The following is a 21,845-nucleotide window of genomic DNA, read 5'->3' as shown; positions in this document are numbered from 1 at the left end:
GGTTGTGAATACCGGACGAGCGAAACAAAAAGTATTTTCTTAATCGTGCCAGGCGAAGTTTATTTTGAAAAACATTTGACCCGGAAGTCATTCCCTCAGCAGAAAGGATGGAGTATCATTTGACACGTGTGTAGCTGTAAAGTGAACATTTATAAGTCCACAAGTAACTCCATGACTCTGAGTTGTGAGTATACGTTGTGTAGCCCTACAAATACACAACCTGACAGATTAGAAACAGCACTTAGTTTGTTTAGAGGCTCCGCGGACACCTATAGGGAATCTAGCTCCAGCTAAGCTAGCAGACAGCTAAACTACATTTTCCGCACTATGTGCTGTTTTTCAGTGTTATGACTTTCGTTAACGTCTGTCAGATTTTCATTTAAAATATCTGGGTTGCTGAATCCAGTTTACTGTGTTTCTACACGCATTTCTACGGGTTCACAGCACAGACATGGCTGGTGCGTTTAGCAGCAGCTCGGAAACTGTAATTCAGCGTGTGGTGGGAGTTGCAGTGAAGACGAGCACACCTGCGGATGACCTGGAAAAGTTTTATCAGATTAAAAAAACCTGCGACTTCATCAGTGAGCATCAGTTTGAAAAGGTAAGGAGGAGCAACATTTTACTTTCTTAGATGTCACTCACCTTTGTTTACAAAAGCATTTATGGCCTAGTAGCCAAATATTCTTAATATGTCTTGTTTTAATTAAAAGCAACTGCAGTTTAAAAATATAAAACAGTGCCTAATTTATACTTTATTTATTAATTATTATTACATTGGTTGCCGTGTGTGCAGGTAGCTCTGCAGTTTCCCGATGAGCTGTTGGTGGATTCAGTTGCAGTGGCAGAAGAGATCGAGAGAAACACTAATGCCAAGTCATACATTTTGGGTGATACATCCTATGGAAGGTAACACAGTAGATTTAAGAAATCATTGCTTTAATGCACTCATGCAACACTGTTTTTTTAATGGTTTTGAGTCATCAAGTAAAGTTGGGTTTTAAAATTGGTGGCAGGTTGCATTCACTGATATTTTTGACAAAAACTTGTCAACATCTCCAGACCTGTCAGACTTTGGATTCAAAATCTCAGCTCTGTTTTTCAGTACATGAGAATATTTACTGGGAGTTTTATTTTGATATAAAAGAAGCATTCGGTGTTATATAAAACAGTGTGCAAGGAAATTCCTCATCTAGTAAGGGTGTTAACTTATTTAACACTTTTGTTGAACTCTCATGTGCAGTTGCTGTGTGGATGAGGTCGCTGCAGAACACGTTGGCGCTGACTGCATTGTGCACTATGGCAGTGCTTGCCTTAGCCCATCCAGAAGGCTGCCCTTGTTATACATCTTTGAGCAAAGAGCAGTAGATGTGGAGAAGTGTGCCTCCTCCTTCAGAGAACTCTACCCTGACAGACACAGTCACATAATCATCCTCTATGATGTCAACTATGCTCATGCCATTAGTAAGTTTGCAGTCACCTTGAAAAGTTTGTGTGATCCTTCGAATTACTATGTCTCAACACAGATTTTTGTGTTTCGATCAGTCCCATCTGTCCACAGATATTTACCAGTATACATTTTTATTTTTTTTCCTCCCTCAGATGGTCTTTTGGCTCTACTGTCACCAGAGTATCCAAACCTTGTTGCATCTGAAATTGTTGTTGAAGGGGAGCAGTGTTACAGTCATGGGCAGATTAAAAGACAAGATGATGACGCCCGTCTCTCTGACCAAGACGATGGCCAGGTCATCTATCAGTTTGGACGTCAGTTCACCTTGAAAAGCAGTTTAAGCGTCACGGACTGCAGTATGTTTTATGTGGGCCAGGAGGGAGCGACCCTGCGAAACTTCATGATGACTTGGAATCGGTGCTCGTTTTGCTCTTTTGACCCTGTGACAGCGAAGGGGCAGGTCGAGTCTATAAGCATCAGCCGCGCTCTGATGAAGAGATACTATGCTATAGAAAGGGCCAAGGATGCCAATGTGGTCGGCATCCTGGTTGGGACTCTGGGGGTTGCCGATTACCTCTCTATCATTGAGCAGCTGAAAGAGACCATCAAGAGAGCTGGCAAGAAGAGCTACATGTTTGCCATGGGGAAGCTGAACGTACCCAAACTGGCAAACTTTCTTGAAATTGACATCTTTGTTTTAATTGCATGTCCAGAGAGCTCACTTTTGGACTCAAGGGGGTTTTTAAAACCTGTAGTGACGCCGTTTGAGATGGAGGTGGCCTGCAACAGGAAGAGGGAATGGTCAGAGGAATATGTCACAGACTTCCGACATCTCCTGCCAGGTGCGATTGGGAGTTTTTCACATCAGCTTTTCTTAAATGAACTCTCTTAAAGTTCTGTATTAATGTTAAGGATGTTAATGGTGTTGTCTATATGGCTTCGTAGTGTAGTGGTTTACGTGTTCTCCAAACAAGCAAAAGAGCCCAGGTTTAATCTAGAGAGTAGACGCAAATCTGCAAAATCAAACATGCGGCCATTACCCTTCAGGAAATGTTTCTATATGTCTGTTATCAGTAGTGTAATGTAGTTTCATTTTGCCACGTCTAACCTTTTTCTTCCCAAACTTGCTGTAGGTGGACAGAGTCACGTACCTTTGGCTGATCAGCAGGACGAGGAGGATGAAAGTGACGTTTCATTAATCACTGGTGCTCTGCGAAGCCACAATCTCCTGAGCAGTGAGCCTACAGAGCCGGCCTATGGGTCCTCTGTGGTCTTGAGGAACCAGACGCTGACCGTAGCAAACACAAACTCAGCTGGTATGACAGTGTGCTCCACCTAATCAACATGCATGAATTCCTATACAAAAGTAGACGCTTATGAATATCTTGTATTACACTACAAGTGTTTATTTATTCATTTTATTATTATTTTTTTCCAGCATCTTTTCTTGCAGGTCGAAGCTGGATCGGTTTAGAGCAGAAGCTGGGAGAGACACCTGTGGTGAAAGCAGTAGAGGGCAGGAGAGGCATAGCTATAGCCTACGAGGAGGAAGGAACATCGTCGTGATCATTTTTACCAATAATCCACAATGTCTTTGGTAAATTAATAAATAACCTATCAATGTACCAAATGTATAGCATATAAGCTGTATTTACTGGAAGAAGAAAGTGATTATTAAATGTTTTTTTTATTAACATCAGTACCAGGCGGTGGTAGTTTTAATACTGCATTACTTAAATTATAGGAATCTGTGATTCAGTGATTACAGTATTATGACATCATAACCAGACCAAAGGTTGTTACTCTGAACCAGGAAATGACTGAAATGTATTTTGATCTCTGAGTGTTAGAAAAAAATAGCCCAAGTGTCAGATGACCACTCATCTTAAATTATTCACGCAACTTGGAGGAAATTGGCCTTGTATGAAGTGGAAATGTATTAAGTATAAAAATGCACTTTTCAAATCTTATGACCTCTACGCTGACCCTGGGTTTGAGCTTTATAGCAGAAGGAAATTGTAACACTGCAAAGAAAAGAAAACAATTTGCTGAACGTATTAAAATATCCCACAGTTCATATTTTTCATTTTCTTTAGCAAAATAAGTAAAATGCATATAACCTTTGCATTTCATGTGTTTATTTGCTTTACATTGTTAAATAAGAGTGTTGTGCAAAAGTGTGGAGCCGCCCCTCATTTCTGTATTTTACTAGGAAAATGAAGAATTATTGCTTAAGACCCCTTTAAGAAATTACAAGAAAGTCTGGCTCCATAGAAAAAATAAGGGGTGTCTTAAGACTTTTGCACAACATTGTACACATAATGTTCTGGAGAATTAATGAAACTGACTCCATGCTGCAACATCCTACATACCTGTGATATCTGGACCAGGCCTGTCAGGATGACCTCAAAATAAATGCAGTCCTGTTTTTTTATGTTTTTTCTAATATAAAGTTTGATAGTAAGTCTTTATATAGTGCTCTTTTTAAATTGTTACATAATGAAGCCTGTTGCCCTGTACCTGTGCATGTGCAATGACAATAAAGTTGAATTCTATTCTATTCTAAGAAAGGTGAAATTCATATGAAGCCACATAAATGCAAAGATACAGACTTAAAATTTTTGACTAAAAGTCATTTAAATAATGTACATAAGTGGAAATTGTAACATTTTAAGCATTTATAATCAGCTATTGTAATCATCATATTTGGACTTGGTATATCAAAAGAAGTGGCACATTTTATCACCAAAGCAAACAACTTTTGAAAAGTTGTTAATCAGTGTTTTCAGCTTTTATAACAGATTAGCAAACCTGGCCATAAATCACTGGCCATTCGCAGGAACTTCTTCCACAAAGGATGCAGGGAATATCCCAGTATTCCCGTTACACTGCCCTTCCAACCAGTCTTGGTTAACTGAAGATGAACAAATTGTGAATTAGAATCATATATTCCATCAAATTGTAGAGTTTCTGTATGTTTGACGTATAAAAGAATGAAGCTTCACTTTTAGAGAGCAGTTTGATTTTATCCCCTTGCTGAAAATTCAGATCCTCGGGATTTGATGACTCGTAGGAGTGAAGTGCCACCAGGTGAATCTCCTCCTGAAATCCCCAAAGATCCACAATGGTTATCAGTGTAGACGGAAATTATAACAGGAGTGCAAAAACAAAAAGATACTAAAACTACGTCAGTATCGCTAATACTGGGAATATTGCTGTTGTTACTATAACAACAGCAATAACATGGCAATAGATGGTTGCTCTCTTACCTCCTTGGTGTTACACCACAAAGTGACACGCCCACCGCTGGCACGGCTCCACAGCTCCTCCATTTCTGTGTTGGCACTGATTACACTTTGTTCACTTGCCTCAGAGGTTAAACTAAACCCAGTAAAGGTATTCAGTTGTAAGTACAAACAATGCATACCAAACATTCTTGTTTTCTTAATTATGCACTCTACCTCAAGGTGATTGCAGAAGAAGGAAGATTCAGTTTCCTGCTGATTTTCTCAATCAGCATCGTGTAGGGTGACCCACACGGGACTGAGACGACAAAGTTGAAATTGAAATGCACTTTGACGATACATGAATTGTCTGTGGACTGTTTTTCCTGGAAATGATGAGAGGAAATAAAAGAACTTAAAATAACAGCCAGAATTAAACATCTCAGTACTTCTCATTTTCTTTGCGTTGGCATACCTGTCGCTGACGATTTCCACTAGTGACTTCACTTGGAGTAAGACCTTACATAAAGAAAATATGGAAAATTAGATTTTTCACATAAGGCTCAGATATCATTCGAAAATCCTCATTTAATTTTTGTATCCTGTACCAGAAAAGCCAACCTTGTATCCTTTCAGGTCTGGTGGGTGGCTGTCGGCTTGGAGGCGGAGTTATTCCCTGTTTATAGTTGTTCCCATTCAAAATAAAGAAAAGTAAAGACTGTGTTATTTTAAAAGCTTGGAAAGGAAACTACAATGTTTTAAGCGCTGACATTACCAGAGTCATTGATTATGACACCAACAATTGAGAATAATGACAAATAAATGCTTACCTTGTTTTTGTTAGAAGCTAAGGAGATTTCCAAACGTTCCAGATAGTTGTAAGGAACAAGCCCCCTCTGTGAAAGACATCACAGCCATGTTTACTCTCAGCAGACACCAGCAATGCATTAATTGTGTGATAAAAGTACATGATATGAATGCTGGCTTTAGTGCATAAAAACAACACAGTGTACTGGTGTTAAAATTTGTACAATAAGTGGCAGATGTGGAGATCTTACTCTTTCATTGAAGACCACATTTGCCCAGTTGTCAGCACCCTTCTGCAACACAAACACAATATTGCCCGGCACTACAGCCAGCTCATCACTGGTCTCAGGAATAAACTCAAAGAGCACAGTGTGCGGTTCTCCTTCCAACACCCTGTAAACACAAGAAATGTCCACATAGCATCAAGAGTGAATCCTCCCTTAGTTTTGCTGCAATAGGTGTAGGCTGCTGGGGGATTCCCATGATGCATTGAGTATTTCTTCTTCTCACTAACTATGTGTTAATGCACCTCTCTGCACTGAATCATACTTGTTATGAATCTCTGGCTCTCTTCCACAGCACGTCTTTTATCCTGTCTTCCTTCTCTCACCCCGCCCCTCCCTGAGCCTGGTTCTGCCGGAGGTTTCTTCCAGTTAAAAGGGAGTTTTTCCTTCCCACTGTCGCCAGAGTGCTTGTTCATAGGGGGTCATATGATTGGTGGGTTTTTCTCTGTATGTATTGTTGTAGGGTCTACCTTACAATATAAAACACATTGAGGCGACTGTTGTTGTGTAAAACTGAATGGAATTGAAGTGAAATTGAAGAGACATAAGACACAAAGGTTAAAGTTGCCACTATTCTGTGTAACGGTACATGTCTATTTTCAGGTTTTAATTATTAAACCTACACTCTGAGTCCCATTTTTCTCTTTGTGGAAAGCACAGTTTCATAGATATGTCTCATGCTTTCCCACATTTTGTATTTGTACGTTGTAAACATGTATAGTGGCGAATCCACATATCACAAAAACTTGCCACCTACAACATCATTAAATACTAAAATCATTTCTGTTTAAAGAGTTTCAAATCGGCATGGATCCAAAGTGACTATCATACCTCAGAACCTCAGGCTCTTTTGGACGAGTTGGACCATCTTGCACCTATCAAATAAAAAAAAAAACACAGTCCATCACAGACATGGCAACACACAGGGGTATGTAAAGGTTCAGTCTATCATCAAACTGTAAAGTTTTTATAGCCAATAAAAGCCAGCGTGTCACCTGAGGCTGCAATGGGGCAAATCCAGAGAACTCATCTTGAGGAACAACAGAGGCAACGACCTGATGATAACGGGGGGAAAGTGGCTTATAGATATCACTCAACAATAATTTCTCCTCTATATATTTATATATATATATATATGCGTGTGTGTGTGTGTGTGTGTGTGTGTAGAGATGCTGACTTTTGATAACTTTATAATCACACTAGATTAGATAAAACAGGCTGGGTAATGAGTCACCTTTGCTTTGCCCAGGTAGTCTTTCTTCTCCAGCTCTGCAACATAGTGCTTATTTGGTTTAAACATCTCTTTTGATTGGAACTCGACCAGTTTGAAAAGTTTCTGCTTCTGTTGGTGAAATTTCAGTGTGAGTGACACTTAAAGTCATGTGCATATCATTATCCTGTCACCTGATTTAAAGCAAAATTAGAATAAACCATATCAACTTACCAAATATAGGTTAATGGAATGAAGAAACTACTACATTTGATATCATAAATATAATCACATTTAAATGGGTTGACAAAAGTGATTGTATCACAACTCACTAGGATTGATTGCAGAGCTTTGTCGATGATATTAAACCTGGCCTCTGTCTTGTAGTTAAGAGCCTTCGTGAGGTGTTCCTGGGCCTTTTCCCAGTTACCCAGCTCAGCTTCAACCAGGGCCATATTGTGGAGAACCTGTGGAGACATTGTTAAGCTTGTGTCCTTGGCCAGGAAAAAAGAATGCTAAGTTGTATTATGAATGAACAGCTCATAACATCAAATGAATTATTTAGGTGTAATGTTCAGGATTAATAATAGAATCAAGAATACTCACATCACAAGCATATAGTATGTATCTGAGACCAAGCGCTTTGTAATCTATCAGCTGGTTGCCCCTGAGTGTTTTAAAGGTTTTCTGGAAGTCCGCTAAACTCTCCTCATACCTTTATGTAGAGACAATAAAGTTAAAACATTTGCATATGATATACTATTAAGCATTTTTAAATCACAACATTAAACATAAAAAAAAAATATGGTCCTTTTTTAAAAAAAAAAGAAAGAAAGAAAAAAGACAGGTGTGTCTTGCCTCTTCTTTTTGTAAAAAGTGATTCCTCTTTGAAAGAAGGCAATGGCCAAATGTTCATCCTTGCGTATGCTGCAATCAAACGCCTGAGAAACAAAGAAACTGTCACTTCCTCTAGAAAACATGGTAAGGTCTACTTCTCCTTTCTCAGTGACTTGCGCTTTCAGGCAGCATATCGGAGAATTGTATTTCAGCAACTATCAAAAGAGTTTCTTGTTTGGACTAATTTGCTGATACGACAGCTGTTAATATTTGTGTGTTTATGCTTCAGCCTGCAGATCAGACATACCTTTTCAGCAGCATCAAAGTCTTGGTCAAGAAGATGGAGACAGCCAATGTCAAAATAAATTTTGGAGTTTGGTTCCTGAATACCCAAGAAAATCTCAAGTGCTTTGGAGAAATCTTGTCTGTTGACGCAAGTTACCGCCTCATCCCACTGGCGCAGAGTGTCCACAAAAGACATGTTGGCAGGTTTGGAGTATACTGAGCTATAGACCACAGTAAGGAAGTTCCTCTGATTTGTACCATTGAGAAGAGGAAGTGTGATGAAAGTCATTGTTGGTGTATATAAATAACACATTACCACCAGGTCTTAAAGCTAAAGGGTTGTCCCCTTTTTCCCAATGTGATGTTACATGACAATTCATTATTTGTGTTTGGTGTTTAAATAAAGCTAATCTGATTTTGTTATACTTTCCCATCACCAGATATGTCATACGTGTGATGTTTAGCCATAGATTTCCTCTACCAGGAATGTTGACAGACAGGGTGTAGGGAATGTGATTGCACAAGAACAACTTAATGATGTGTCATTAAACAAGGATAAGATAAGAAGAAAGACTGAAAGTAATAGGGTTATATATTTATTTGTTTATTTATTTATTGAATCACGATTTGCAGCACCAGGTAAAAACACTTTGAAACAGGCAGTTGGTATTCTTTTTGTTGTCTTTTAGTTATCAGAAACAACTACAACTTCCGGCTTAATGTTTTTAAAAACGATAGTGACCTACTAGTACAAGCTTTGCACTCTAGCACAGCTTTATTAATTCACTTGTATTGTAAATGAAATCAGTTGTATTGATGGGTTTTCTTCTGTTGTTTACCAAAGTATGTATTCTTTACCTTCAGAAGAAAACTATTCCAGCTTCCTTGCTTTGTGGTTGGTTCTCTACCGCCTAAGCCCACCTACGCTGGCTCTCTCCACCAATCACAGCAGAGCGACTTGCGCGCTGCCTCCCTCCGGCTGATCCAAACTAGCGCTGGCCCCATCGGTAGTTAAACAAACATGGCTCTGCTACATTATCAGACAACGACTCTTTATGATACGTAGGCAAATTTAAAGGAAAAAATGCGAAGATTATTAAGAAACACGCCATGCGTGATGTGACACCGCGGACGGAGAGTCGCTACATTATTTAGTGCGTTAGCTTAGTGTAGCCTTTTGTGACCGTGTTTACACGTAGCTAGCTCTTGTTGGCTAATGTAATCTAGCAAAATGGACCTTGGATCAATGTTGTACAACAATTTAAAAGAAGTTACATGGAGTACTACGTCCTTACCATTAGATCAACTCGTCAGTAATTATAAGTTGCCTCAAATTGTCAAGCTGGATAACGGCAAGTAACTTTACCTTTTCATGCCATCAGCGCAGCGCTTGTTAGCTGCTAGCTAGCAGCAAAGGCAAACTTAAGCTGTAACAAATCTTTGCGATTGAGTTTAGCAGTGTGACTTACCGTTTCTCAACAGCGTGATCTAGTTTACATTACAAAATAAGCGTTTTCTTATTCTCTCTTTTCTTTTGGTTTATTTTTGGTAATACCTTTGCATCCGTTGTGCACATCTCACCTTTTTTGGTATTAAACGTGTAAACCCTATAGTCATCATTATAATGAAGTTATTTCAGGTTTAGTAAAAACTGTATTGCAACGACTGATGAGTTGTACCACATACTGTCTAGCTCCACCATTGGAAAGCCATTTTTCTTAATATATAGATGTATTGTTGCAGGCTGAGTCACAATGCCAATCTTATAACTAAATCGTAACCTAGTTGCTCTGTTTAAGCTGAGAAGCATCATTGTCTTCATTTTGGTTACAAAAAGACAAGTATTTATTTATTTGTTTTTAAGAATTAAGACATGATAATGTTATGGTGCTGTGCAAAAGTATTTAGCCACCACTAATTTCTTCATAATTTGCTTAGAAGTTGCCAGATTTGCATTTTCTGAAGTGGTCGTGAGCAATAGTTCTCCAGGTTTTCTGAAGGTTTTTCAAGGTTTTTCTAGGTCTTGTATCTGACCATTTTCTTCAAGGACAAAAAAGTACCTAATTTAAAGGGATCGTTTAAAGGGACCAGCCAGTGTTGTGTATACACTCCGATTCCCATTTATTTTGTTGAGTCCACAAAAAATACCAAATTAACCAAGAACCTGACTGAAAATCAGTAGCATCAGGTCTGATGGAGCAGTGAATGCAATTTAGAAATGTTTGGTTCAGAGCATTGTGAGTATGTACAGAGAAAGTCAGGAGTGACTACAGCCACCTGTTAAATAGGGTGGAGGCTGAACTGCAGCAACTGGTGTAAAGAAATTACAAGAAGGCTGCCTTAGAGTTTAGGCCGTGTTAAAGAACAAAGGTGGTCAAATAAAATATTGACTTTCAATTTTGTTAGAGTTGTACAAACTCTGCACTTGCCTTATAGCCTGTATTTCCATGTATGTTTGCACATATTGCAGCCATTTCCCATTTTCCTACTAAAATAAAGAAATGAGTGGGGGCTCAAGACTTTTGCACAGTACTGTTACTATCCCTCTAACTAAACTATATGTTAATGCAATCCTGGGTCTGAACGTGTATCTTTATCAGAATCAGAATACTTAAATAATACTGATTCTGATACAGTCCTGGGTCTGAAAGTGCATCTTTAAAACTATGTTACCCTCAGTATGCCTGAAAATAAACATGCTGACTGTGCCCTGCACTTTGCTATTATGTATTATTAATAATTTGAATAATTTTCTCCATCTCCCTGACACATGCCTGGCCTTTTCTGGAGAACTAAAGTGGTGTATTGTACTTTGAATGATAGAGCATGCTTTTTAGAGAGGTATGGATTAGGCCATTAGTCATTGACTAATGGCCTAATAGTGACTTTAAATGTGCTTGGTAATCCAATGCCTCAGTTTGAATGGAGCAGACTGTATGGCTAAAGAGTGGTATGAAAGCAGTGGTGTTTCTCAAAGTGATATTTAATAGAATGGCCTGTTCTCTGAGTTATTAAGGTTCAATAGTTCTCTCATGACCCACATCCAAGACACCACCTGGTAAAAACATATATAAACATTTTTTGTTTTAGATGTTTTGTTGCTGGATGGTTCAGTGCTTACTTTGCGGTTAATTTAAAGTTGTAATTATGCAAATTATGCTGTTTTCTGCTCTGTAAATAGTGTGGTTTTTTTTTTTTTTTTTTTTTTTTACTTTCTGTAGGTCAGCTGGTTGAAGGGCTCAGAGACAATGACTACCTCTTGATTCATTCCTGTCGTCAGTGGACGACTATTACTGCTCACAGTCTGGAGGAGGGACATTATGTCATTGGGCCCAAAATAGAGATCCCAGTTCACTATGAAGGTGAGATGCAGCCACAGTCTATGCTTATTTAGTTTGTCTTGTAAATGGTAAATGGACTAGTTCTTATAAAGCGCATTTCTACTCTATCCGAGCATTGAAAGTACTTTACAGTATTTATATGTTGCGCATTGTCAGATATCAAATATGATATTTGATGATGCATCTTTGCCTAAACTGAAGAATTATTCACTAAAATATATAAGGCAAAAATAAATTATGTGATTTTATAGTTGTAAGTCTGTGTTGATGCAAAACACCATTGACGTGTCTTTTCCATCTTTTCGTAGGTCAGTTCAAGCTGCTTGAGCAGGACAGAGATGTCAAAGAGCCTGTGCAGTACTACAACAGCGTGGAGGAAGTGGCCAAAGCTTTCCCTGAAAGGGTATATGTTATGGAGGAAATCATTTTCAATGTTAAGGTACATTTAATCCATCTATTTTTATGTGACATTTATGAATATAATATAATAATATATACAGTGGGGCAAAAAAGTATTTAGTCAGCCACCGATTGTGCAAGTCCCCCCACCTAAAATGATGACAGAGGTCAGTAATTTGCACCAGAGGTACACTTCAACTGTGAGAGACAGAATGTGAAAAAAAAAAAATCCATGAATTCACATGGTAGGATTTGTAAAGAATTTATTCGTAAATCAGGGTGGAAAATAAGTATTTGGTCAATAACAAAAATACAAGTCAATACTTTGTAACATAACCTTTGTTGGCAATAACAGAGGTCAAACGTTTACTATAGGTCTTTACCAGGTTTGCACACACAGTAGCTGGTATTTTGGCCCATTCCTCCATGCAGATCTTCTCGAGAGCAGTGATGTTTTGGGGCTGTCGCCGGACTTTCAACTCCCGCCACAGATTTTCTATGGGGTTGAGGTCTGGAGACTGGCTAGGCCACTCCAGGACTTTCAAATGCTTCTTACGGTGCCACTCCTTTGTTGCCCGGGCGGTGTGTTTTGGATCACTGTCATGTTGGAAGACCCAGCCTCGTTTCATCTTCAAAGTTCTCACTGATGGAAGGAGGTTTTGGCTCAAAATCTCACGATACATGGCCCCATTCATTCTGTCCTTAACACGGATCAGTCGTCCTGTCCCCTTGGCAGAAAAACAGCCCCATAGCATGATGTTTCCACCCCCATGCTTCACAGTAGGTATGGTGTTCTTGGGATGCAACTCAGTATTCTTCGTCCTCCAAACACGACGAGTTGAGTTGATACCAAAAAGTTCTACTTTGGTTTCATCTGACCACATGACATTCTCCCAATCCTCTGCTGTATCATCCATGTGCTCTCTGGCAAACTTCAGACGGGCCTGGACATGCACTGGCTTCAGCAGCGGAACACGTCTGGCACTGCGGGATTTGATTCCCTGCCGTTGTAGTGTGTTACTGATGGTGACCTTTGTTACTTTGGTCCCAGCTCTCTGCAGCTCATTCACCAGGTCCCCCCGTGTGGTTCTGGGATCTTTGCTCACCGTTCTCATGATCATTTTGACCCCACGGGATGAGATCTTGCGTGGAGCCCCAGATCGAGGGAGATTATCAGTGGTCTTGTATGTCTTCCATTTTCTGATGATTGCTCCCACAGTTGATTTTTTCACACCAAGCTGCTTGCCTATTGTAGATTCACTCTTCCCAGTCTGGTGCAGGTCTACAATACTTTTCCTGGTGTCCTTCGAAAGCTCTTTGGTCTTGGCCATGGCGGAGTTTGGAGTCTGACTGTTTGAGGCTGTGGACAGGTGTCTTTTATACAGATGATGAGTTCAAACAGGTGCCATTCATGCAGGTAACGAGTGGGGGACAGAAAAGCTTCTTACAGAAGACGTTACAGGTCTGTGAGAGCCAGAGATTTTCCTTGTTTGAGATGACCAAATACTGATTTTCCACCCTGATTTACGAATAAATTCTTTACAAATCCTACCATGTGGATTCATGGATTTTTTTTTCACATTCTGTCTCTCACAGTTGAAGTGTACCTCTGGTGCAAATTACTGACCTCTGTCATCATTTTAAGTGGGGGAACTTGCACAATCGGTGGCTGACTAAATACTTTTTTGCCCCACTGTAGCTATAATTCTAAACGCTTCCACCAAGAGTATTTCATAACTGTAGATTTCCAGTTAAAGTTTAAAATTTTCCAAGTTAAGGTTGGTAAAATAGATTCATTTCATTGCGTATATCGAAATTCATGTATGTAATGTTTTCATAGATGGCTTCAGGGGAATGCAATGAAGACACAGAGGTTTACAACATAACACTAAACACTGGTGATGAACTGACGTTAATGGGCCAAGCTGAGATCCTTTATGCCAAAAGCTTCAAAGAAAAATCAAGATTCAACACCATTTTTAAGAAGATTGGAAAGCTGAACTCCATCAGTAAGATCGGTCGAGGCAAGATGCCTTGCTTGATTTGCATGAACCATCGCACCAATGAGAGCATCAGCCTGCCGTTCCAGTGCAAAGGCAGGTTCAGTACCTGCAGTCCACTTGAGCTTCAGATGCAAGACGGGGAGCACAACATCAGGAACATCGTGGAGAAAACCCGTCTCCCGGTCAATGTGACAGTACCCAGCACCCCACCCCGCAACCAGTATGACCTCCACCTCATTAGGGAGGGTCATCGGTACAAATTGGTCAACATTCAGACGAAAACAGTGGTTGTGTGCTGCATTCTGCGAAGCAATAAAATTATCCCTATCCATTTTCCGTTTCATATAGCCATGCCACGATTTATTGTTCCAGAAGAATTGCTGCAAGGAGAGTTGTGGTTAGATACTATGGTGCATCGCTGGTTTGCGTTCTGCCAGGAGCAGTTTGATATCGATGACTATTCTCGTGCTGTCCGGGACGTACGAACAGACTGGAATGAAGATGGCAAAAGCCCCAAAAAAAGCAGTGGCAATGGTAGTTGTAGCAGTGGAGGAAGCGGGAGTTCAAGCGGCTGTCCCAATCATATGCAAATTCCCAGCTCTTTGACTTACGCCCGAGATGAACTCACCCAGTCCTTCCACCGACTGTCTGTGTGTGTGTATGGCAGCAACCTGCACGGTAACAGTGAGGTCAACTTGCAGGGTTGTATGCCATGCGGAGATTGGGCTCTTATGCCTTCTGATAGTCATCCTTCAGAAGAGAATGAACACTTTTTCCCAGAGCTGTTGGACTGCACAAACCCACAACCAACCCTCAACAAGCTGGATGTTCCCTATGAGGAGCTGTGGTTGGATCACTTGAGAAGTCAGATTCCAAAACCCTCTCAAAGCGAAGGAATCAGAGGCCTCAACAGTGACTGTGCCACAACAGCTGCACTGACAAACCCAGTCACTTGTCCTCTGGGAGCCATAACCAGCTCTGATGTGCCTCTTGCTCCTCCACCAGTCCCACCAAAGTCTGAAGCTGTGAGTATAATCTATTGTACTTTAGAGTTTTCGGTCTTAGGATTGGAGTGTTAGTTGATTTGATGGCGTCCGTGCTCACAACAAATGTATTTTAATACTACAGCAAAAGCCAGCATGAGTAGCTACTATGCAGTAAATTAATAAATAAAACTACTTGAAAACAACAAGTTTGATTGGCTGTTGCAGATAAAAAGCTGAACCTGAGGGTTCTTTGAAGAATGACTGTAATGTAAGAACATAAGCTTTAGTTACTGTTTCAACACAAACTCTTTTCATCCTAGGTGAAGGAAGAATGTCGTCTTTTGAATGCACCACCAATCCCACCACGAGGCCTGAAACAGATACCATCAGTGCCTGTCCTTTTGAAGCCACGGCAGCAAGAAACTCGGTCTCCAAGTCCAACCCTCTCCTATTATTCTTCTGGTCTCCACAACATGTAAGAATTTAAATTTTCACCCACATTCTCAAAACAAATGCTGTAAGATATCAAGTTTTGTACCTTTCTATGTTTACATGTATGAGGCTATTCTTATGCTATAAATTAATCTACTATTTTTCCATTAGCAGTGGAACATGTGAGCAAGAAGGAACTGACCCACAAGAGCAAAGCCATGTGTGCTACCCTTGCAGCTGGGCTAATTCCATCAGCACTGAACCGAAGGCTGTTTCGCCATGTAGTAGCTCACCGTTAGATGGAGTTTTATCGCGGTTGTCTTGGCCAAATCATTTCAGTGGAGGGGATTCGCATTGCATGGACGAGTTTCTGCCTACAACCTGTCGAAGTTACTACAGCTACCCCAGAAAGAGAACCCCAAGCACTCCAAAAACCTGTACAACCAGCCTTGTTGACTTTGATGGCCGAGAGTATGCACACCGCAGTAAGGACTTTAACTTGCCGAAAGCATCTCTGAGTCCTTTCTGCAACAAATCTTCAAGCTGCAATTCAGAAATGTACAGTGACAAGCTCATAGATGCATCTAACACTAAGCAGAGCCTCTCCTGCCCGATCTTGCCACCAAGAACACCAAAATCAAATGCCATAAAGAAGTGCACAGATGTGCTGTCAGAGTCAGTCTGTGACAGTAAGCCGGAAACTTTATATTCCTCACTTGCTCAACATGAGCAGGGAACAAAAGAGATACACTCCATCTCTAACACTCCAACTGTTAACTGTCCATCCTTGTCTCACACTACACAGTGGCAGCCACCATCGAGCTTGGCTGGCCTTTCAATTGAAGAGGTCTCCAAATGTCTGAAATTTATCGGCCTGCCAGATGACATTGTTTCTCTTTTCGTGTCTGAAAAAATTGATGGGAATCTACTCCTGCAGCTCACCGAGGAGATTTTGTCTGAGGACTTCAAGCTAAGCAAACTGCAGGTGAAGAAACTCATGCAGTTCATAAATGGGTGGAGACCCAAGATATAACAGTATGTAACTTAAAAACTCCTGTAAAGCTGAGAACATCATGCCTTCAGTATGTATGCTATGCACATCAAGCCACAAAGAGTTTCTTTTTGTATAGTATGAACTTATTTCTTGTTACTACATGGTGGGGAAGACAAGTGGGTAATGCCCACTTAAAGTCTATGACTCCTATTTGCTAACTGAATGGAATCATTTGGCACTTTCACAAAGACATTTACATGTCAACTGCTTACTTTTACACCCACGACCTATTCGTGTCATTACACAGATACTAATTTAAGCCAGGGAATTGAAAGAAATCCACATAATCGTTTTAATGTGAGAGCTATATGAAGACAATATTGTCTTTTGTAAAAGGAGAGTGTCACAGAATTTTGCTGCGAATAGCTAAATGTTTAAAAGAGCACGAACTAGAAAATATTTGAAATATATATATAGTAGAGCCAACTGCCAATAATTACAGAAAACCCAGTTTGGTATCAGGTGACAGGAGATAGTTAACTTTGGAAAATTAATTACTGCATGACAGGGTTCTGTTTTCCCTCAGAATTTGCATCCCCTTAATATAACTGTGCTAATAACAGTTAGCTACGCTAAGTCATTATCTGCAGTAGGGTTTAAAGGTGACACTTCCTATGCAAGAGCTCTTTTTTGTGTGTGCCTGAAGTTAAACACTGCTTATTGTAACCTAAAATGTCTCAGCTAAATGTCACTTTGGGTTATTTAAGCCTGAAAAGAAATTGGTTACATCTAACCAAATTCTGTCCTTTCTTTTAAACTCACATGGAGATAACCAAAAGCGCCAACAGATCTTGGCGTCCAATATAAATGAAAAATTAAATGCATCATGCACTTTGGTAGATTTCAGATTAAATATAGCAGTTGAGGTCATTAAATATAATTGATGAGATTGTTTATGTAGAGAATGAATGCACTACATTTTTTTAATTGCAAGGGTACTCATTTGTTTCCACTGTATGTATTGGTAAGTGTTACCTACAATACTTGCGAGACAGAAGTAATAGTTTTTTGCGCCTTAACCCAGAGACCTTAAACCATTTGATATTTTGACGTAACATTTTCTTTTTGTCAGAGAGTATACACTAACAACTGGAGTTTCTCCAGACCACGGAAGCATGTAGGCTAAACTTGAAAATGATAAACTACAATGAAATATTTGTTTGTATTGGTAACTTTTTTTAAAAATACCCTTGATTCAGAATTGAGTTATTTATGCAGTAATTTAACATGATGCAAAATATGCAGGAGAGTTATTGTCAGACCATTCTTATGGCTGACACATGAAGGTGCCTCAGCAGTCACAGCTTTTGTACAACTCGGGTCTGGTCTGTTGGCCAATAGCTGTTGTTTTGTTTCCCCCCCACCCAACAGTTTTTTTTCTCTTTTTTACAGTGGGGTGTTACATATTTTACTTGATATTTTTTTTATTTTGTATGTAGGTGCAAATTAAATATAATTTTTTTTTATTGAAATGATTACTAATGTTGAGATTATTTTTTATTGAGAAAAAGCTTATGTTCAAATTTCTGTTTTGTTTTTTTTTAATTCTGTAAAATGTGGGTTCTACTCGGGTTTCTAACTTCATGCAGTAAAATAACACTCGGTCACGGGGGGAAAATACCTACGAATCTCTTTCGCACTCCATGGACACTGACCAAAAGATAATGTTAATAAGCTGTATTTCCTTTTAAGTTAGTGTCAGTATCGCTGTTTTTATAGAGAATGATTTCTGTCCCTGGAAACTTATTACATAGCATAATGTCTTATGCAATAGCCATGGCACTCCAAAGTGACCACGGAAAGGAAATGCAAAGCAGTGGAGTATTATAGGGTATTATTAAGCGTATTGAAAATGCCACAGTGTTCATTTATAAAAAATGCATGCCAAAGAAATAATTCAAAAACCATTAGCCAATTTAAATTGAAGAATTCTGCAATTATTCAATGAACTGTGAAAACACTCCAACATCTAGCCGTGTCCGACTAATCCAACGTTGTGAAGCACTCGGAACCAAAGCTCATTCTGCGTTGGTAACACACTCAGCTCTGGATCACTGCCTACATGAACTGTTGCAATTTTTTGTACAAAAAGAAGGTAAATAACTGTGACACTGGGTTTGACATCATTACTTACAAGTTGAGTTCTGAACATTTGTTTTTCATTTTAACTCTTGTTTTCCCTGTTTCCCCTTTTGCATTGTATCATCTATTAAACATGGATTAACTGGTGCTCGTGTTTTTCTTCTTGGTCAAGTAACAGTAGTAGGCTTCATAGTAGTAACGAGCATGACCATTTTACTACTGATCACAAAGTTTGAGCGATTAACGCAATCTATATGATATACAGCAAGAGCTTTATGTGTAAGTCAGTCTTCATTCATTGATAATTCACAAAATAATTATTTTAAGGCGTGCCTGCCTGTCCAGGGAAATACGTGTCTATCCTGTGACATGGAGAAACATGAGTTTCATCAATTCCCCAGAATATTGTGACATATGGTGGTTTCACCACTTGGCTCCATGTCTATGTTAAAGTTGCAAAGTCAGAGCAGAGGCTAAAAGGACAGGGAGACATTCGAGGATTTAAAATTTGAATTTCATACTTCATAAAATTACAGCTTGTTCCAGTTCAATTCAGCAACAGTTTAGAAGAGTAGCCATCTGAAATTTACCACCTTGGGTCATTTTCCCCCAAAATTCACGTCAGAATTCATTTTAGTCGTCTCTGGATTCAGTGAATAACTTCCAGTTAGAAAACTCACCTGGTTTATTTATTTCTAACATTATTTTGCTCTTTTCCAGTGCGACTGATGATTTGTTCAGCTGATAGACAATTATTTATAATTTGGGTCATTTCTCAGGCAAAATTTGAGATGACTAAAGAATTAATAGAGACAATAAGTAACTGATTAACTGGTTATTTTTAGTAATCGATATTGAGTGTATGTTATCTGCATCTTTTATAGAATAGCAAATTGAATACAGGCGCATGTCAAATGCTGCAAAAAGGAAGTGAGACAGCAAATTGCATCAGGTGTTCAGCACCTTTATCAACAGTTTGCTGTTTCGTTACTTCTGCTGTCTTGCACTTTCCGGTTGTACATTAAGCAGGCTGACATGCCGCAGATCAAAGGTTTCGTAAGTTCTGCTTTTTATCAACATGTGATTTAGGTTTACATATTCTAAACCACATACTTTTAAAGCTTTGATTAAATTTGAATGTCTTTAAGTAAGTGTGATTTATTGAAAATACTTTGCACAAGCCTTATCCATATAAACGATTTCAATAGAGGTTATGAAAGAGCAGATATGCCTGTTTTCTTCAGTTGCTGGTGCACTGTGCAGCATCCGGTTTTTAAAATAAGTGTACATAAATGCAGATTTTAAAGGTTTTGCCTATTTTTCATGTAATTATGTGTCTACTGTTACCAACATGTTTTATTACCTCACTCTAAAGACACACACTTGGTCAAATTGGGCAAGCTCGACTTTTAAAACAACTGCATATGAACAATGACTAGGCCTGTGATGCCAACTTGTGCTTATTTGTTGCATTGTTAGCCGTTCCTGCCATTTGCTGCCTCCTTCCTGACTCCACCAGGTTTTGTATGGAGCATTTGTCTTGATGTCAACACAGCAACTTGTTTAAAAAATGGCTAATGCTCTAAGGAAACTAATTTGATTGGACTGGTACTTGACTGGTATTAGTTACCATTAGTAACTAATGGGTGATCATCAGTTATCCCGTTCAACTGTCAAATCTCTAATCTGATTAATTCCCGTTCTTAATGGGAAAGTTTTCTGATTACCTGCCCTGTGCAACTGAATTATAACTACATGGCTGAATTCATAATAAAATATTACTATATAAATGCCGTAGTGTATAGTTATAAATTAGTTACAGATTTCACACTTTCCACAGAATTTTATTTCTTCCTTTTGTTCCAAACGTCATACAATTTTGCCAAGCAAATTGGCAAAAAAAAGAACAAGACGCATATAAAGGTTTTCCACAACTGCATTAGAGAACATATTTGACATCAAAGGATTCTTTCAGGCCCTAAAAATCATTTGCATACAGTTTCTAAACGTGTGATTTATTTTGAATGACTCAAATCCACGGTTCCCAGCCCACCCAAACTCTGCAAAGCACATTTGGATCCATGGCCTGGTCTAGCAGACAGTCCACCTGATTCTCCACTGACAGGCCTTCGGCTGGAAGTCTAGCACGAATGTTGTGCTCCTTAGTGCCCAGAGCCACCGACTGCATCCCCGGGAAGGCACCATCCTTCTCAAAACCCAGCTTCAGCTCCTCACTGACAAAATAAACCCAAAACATCAAGTCAAAAACAAGACAAGCTGGAGAATAACAAAACAGTGACTGAATTGTATTATAAAGGTTTCTGATTTCAGATATGACCCCTAATATGAATCAACACACTCAGTAAAATGTTACCATTAGTTGAGTACTGGGACTTTCCATCATTATGGATGTCAAAAACAGAGGGTTGTACTAGCATAGAACGTTAATTAAATCCTATTAGATGTTTCATAATATGATTTGATGATCTACCTGGTTATAGCAGCTGGATTAGCTCCATCCAGTTTTCTCTTGGCAAAGTTAACCTTCTGCAAGGGATACCAGTTGATTTCTTTGGTGTTCACAGTCTCTGTCCATGTGCCTCCTTTCCTCAGTTGTTTCATCTCAAAGTTCTGCATGATAACAATAACACAACTTTTTTGTATCGTAATTTGAAAAACAGATTAAAAGTCTTTAATGTGCAACAGCAAGCAACATTTTATTGGGGGAAATTAAATTAATTCAATTTCACAAACAAAAACTGTAAAACAACAATAGACTATATAATGGCCAAGAGCCACAAATGAAAACAGAACATGCCACATGTTGTATATAATACAATCTTGAGCCGTATCCAAAATTCAGCATGTGCTGTCTGCAAAGTCGAGGGGTGATGATTTGAACTTGCTTTGGATACAACACAGGACTTGGGCACTTTGCAGTCATTGAGTCGACCATGAACTTCTCTGTATTCTAGAGTCAAATGATCCTAAGCACAGACCCAAATCTTCAAGAGAAGGGCTGAGGAAGAAACGAATCCAGAAAAGTCCAGACTTCAACCTGACTGGAATAATGTGGCGACACCTTAAGAGAGTTGTGGCTAAATGGATGCATTAAAATCTCAATGAACACTATTGAAAACATTATCCAAAATCTATCCACTCATTCAATGGTTACCTTCCAGTCCAGGGAGGGTTCCTTGACAAACACGTCCATAGTGTTAAGCAGAAGGTCTGGCTCAGCCCTGTAGGCCCGCAACGAATGAACCATGATGTTCTGGATCAAACCGGACTCCTTCAAGGGTTGCATTAAATTCACAAACTGTTGGGTCAGCCGGAAAGGCATGAGCTCAGGCACAGGGAGGAACTGGGAGAAAATACGGGATTGCACAGAAAGAGATTAACAGTACAGTAGGTCACCTTCTGACATGCTTCACATTCATGCAGCCGGTCACCT

The 21,845-nt window shown here is 39.4% G+C and overlaps 4 protein-coding genes across 7 annotated transcripts in view; 2 read left to right on the top strand and 2 right to left on the bottom strand.

Annotated features, from left to right (window-relative positions):
- Positions 1-102: 102 nt before the first annotated feature.
- dph2 (diphthamide biosynthesis 2) lies at positions 103-3,557 on the top strand. 2 transcript variants are annotated; one of them, XM_085361966.1, is made up of 7 exons: positions 103-184; positions 445-601; positions 794-906; positions 1,241-1,461; positions 1,600-2,289; positions 2,581-2,763; positions 2,886-3,557. In XM_085361966.1, the coding sequence occupies exons 2-7, from the start codon at positions 452-454 to the stop codon at positions 3,011-3,013; spliced, it is 1,485 nt and encodes a 494-aa protein (XP_085218092.1). In that variant the 5' UTR covers positions 103-184; positions 445-451; the 3' UTR covers positions 3,014-3,557. The 2 variants fall into 2 exon arrangements, with proteins under 2 accessions (XP_085218092.1, XP_085218091.1); XM_085361965.1 differs by having other exon boundaries at positions 103-601.
- Positions 3,558-4,225: 668 nt separating this feature from the next.
- On the bottom strand, positions 4,226-8,290 carry ncf2 (neutrophil cytosolic factor 2). 3 transcript variants are annotated; one of them, XM_085361963.1, is made up of 15 exons: positions 8,117-8,290; positions 7,831-7,913; positions 7,579-7,687; positions 7,305-7,439; positions 6,997-7,104; positions 6,758-6,817; positions 6,594-6,637; positions 5,730-5,871; positions 5,502-5,567; positions 5,293-5,347; positions 5,147-5,190; positions 4,909-5,057; positions 4,696-4,828; positions 4,453-4,546; positions 4,226-4,361 (listed from the first exon to the last, which is right to left on the bottom strand). In XM_085361963.1, exons 1-15 carry the CDS (start codon positions 8,288-8,290, stop codon positions 4,270-4,272), a joined length of 1,488 nt encoding a protein of 495 aa, XP_085218089.1. In that variant the 3' UTR covers positions 4,226-4,269. The 3 variants fall into 3 exon arrangements, with proteins under 3 accessions (XP_085218089.1, XP_085218088.1, XP_085218090.1); XM_085361962.1 differs by having other exon boundaries at positions 4,453-4,549; positions 4,717-4,828; XM_085361964.1 differs by having other exon boundaries at positions 4,453-4,549; positions 4,909-5,048.
- An 802-nt stretch (positions 8,291-9,092) lies between these two features.
- On the top strand, positions 9,093-16,833 carry garem1 (GRB2 associated regulator of MAPK1 subtype 1). The gene is made up of 6 exons (XM_085361961.1): positions 9,093-9,446; positions 11,316-11,456; positions 11,744-11,874; positions 13,675-14,862; positions 15,144-15,298; positions 15,427-16,833. Exons 1-6 carry the CDS (start codon positions 9,326-9,328, stop codon positions 16,286-16,288), a joined length of 2,598 nt encoding a protein of 865 aa, XP_085218087.1. The 5' UTR covers positions 9,093-9,325; the 3' UTR covers positions 16,289-16,833.
- A 3,536-nt stretch (positions 16,834-20,369) lies between these two features.
- prkdc (protein kinase, DNA-activated, catalytic subunit) overlaps positions 20,370-21,845 on the bottom strand; it is a 33,386-nt gene continuing 31,910 nt past the window's right edge. The window contains exons 84-86 of the mRNA XM_085362724.1: positions 21,567-21,755; positions 20,883-21,022; positions 20,370-20,625 (exon numbers count right to left, since the gene is read on the bottom strand). Of these exons, the coding sequence (XP_085218850.1) occupies positions 20,421-20,625; positions 20,883-21,022; positions 21,567-21,755 (534 nt within the window). The 3' untranslated portion in view covers positions 20,370-20,420. The remainder of the gene's footprint in view (positions 20,626-20,882; positions 21,023-21,566; positions 21,756-21,845) is intronic.

The sequence above is a fragment of the Diplotaxodon limnothrissa genome, linkage group LG9, assembly GCF_057381915.1.
Source record: "Diplotaxodon limnothrissa isolate DT_005_m linkage group LG9, D_limnothrissa_male_GT1.1, whole genome shotgun sequence".
NCBI classification, from domain to species: domain Eukaryota; kingdom Metazoa; phylum Chordata; class Actinopteri; order Cichliformes; family Cichlidae; genus Diplotaxodon; species Diplotaxodon limnothrissa.
This window is presented reverse-complemented; position numbering and strand designations above follow the sequence as displayed.

Bases quoted from the DNA above. Each gene is read 5' to 3' on its own strand.
- dph2 (XM_085361966.1), top strand. From the start codon at position 452: ATGGCTGGTGCGTTTAGCAGCAGCTCGGAAACTGTAATTCAGCGTGTG. The intron at 907-1,240 runs GTAACACAGTAG...TCTCATGTGCAG, and splicing joins GGTGATACATCCTATGGAAG to TTGCTGTGTGGATGAGGTCG. The intron at 2,290-2,580 runs GTGCGATTGGGA...AACTTGCTGTAG, and splicing joins CTTCCGACATCTCCTGCCAG to GTGGACAGAGTCACGTACCT.
- ncf2 (XM_085361963.1), bottom strand. From the start codon at position 8,290: ATGTCTTTTGTGGACACTCTGCGCCAGTGGGATGAGGCGGTAACTTGC. The intron at 5,191-5,292 runs GTTGGCTTTTCT...TCTTTATGTAAG, and splicing joins CAGACCTGAAAGGATACAAG to GTCTTACTCCAAGTGAAGTC. The intron at 4,547-4,695 runs GCCATGTTATTG...GGATTTCAGGAG, and splicing joins TAAGAGAGCAACCATCTATT to GAGATTCACCTGGTGGCACT.
- garem1 (XM_085361961.1), top strand. From the start codon at position 9,326: ATGGACCTTGGATCAATGTTGTACAACAATTTAAAAGAAGTTACATGG. The intron at 11,457-11,743 runs GTGAGATGCAGC...ATCTTTTCGTAG, and splicing joins GATCCCAGTTCACTATGAAG to GTCAGTTCAAGCTGCTTGAG. The intron at 15,299-15,426 runs GTAAGAATTTAA...TTTTTCCATTAG, and splicing joins TCTTCTGGTCTCCACAACAT to CAGTGGAACATGTGAGCAAG.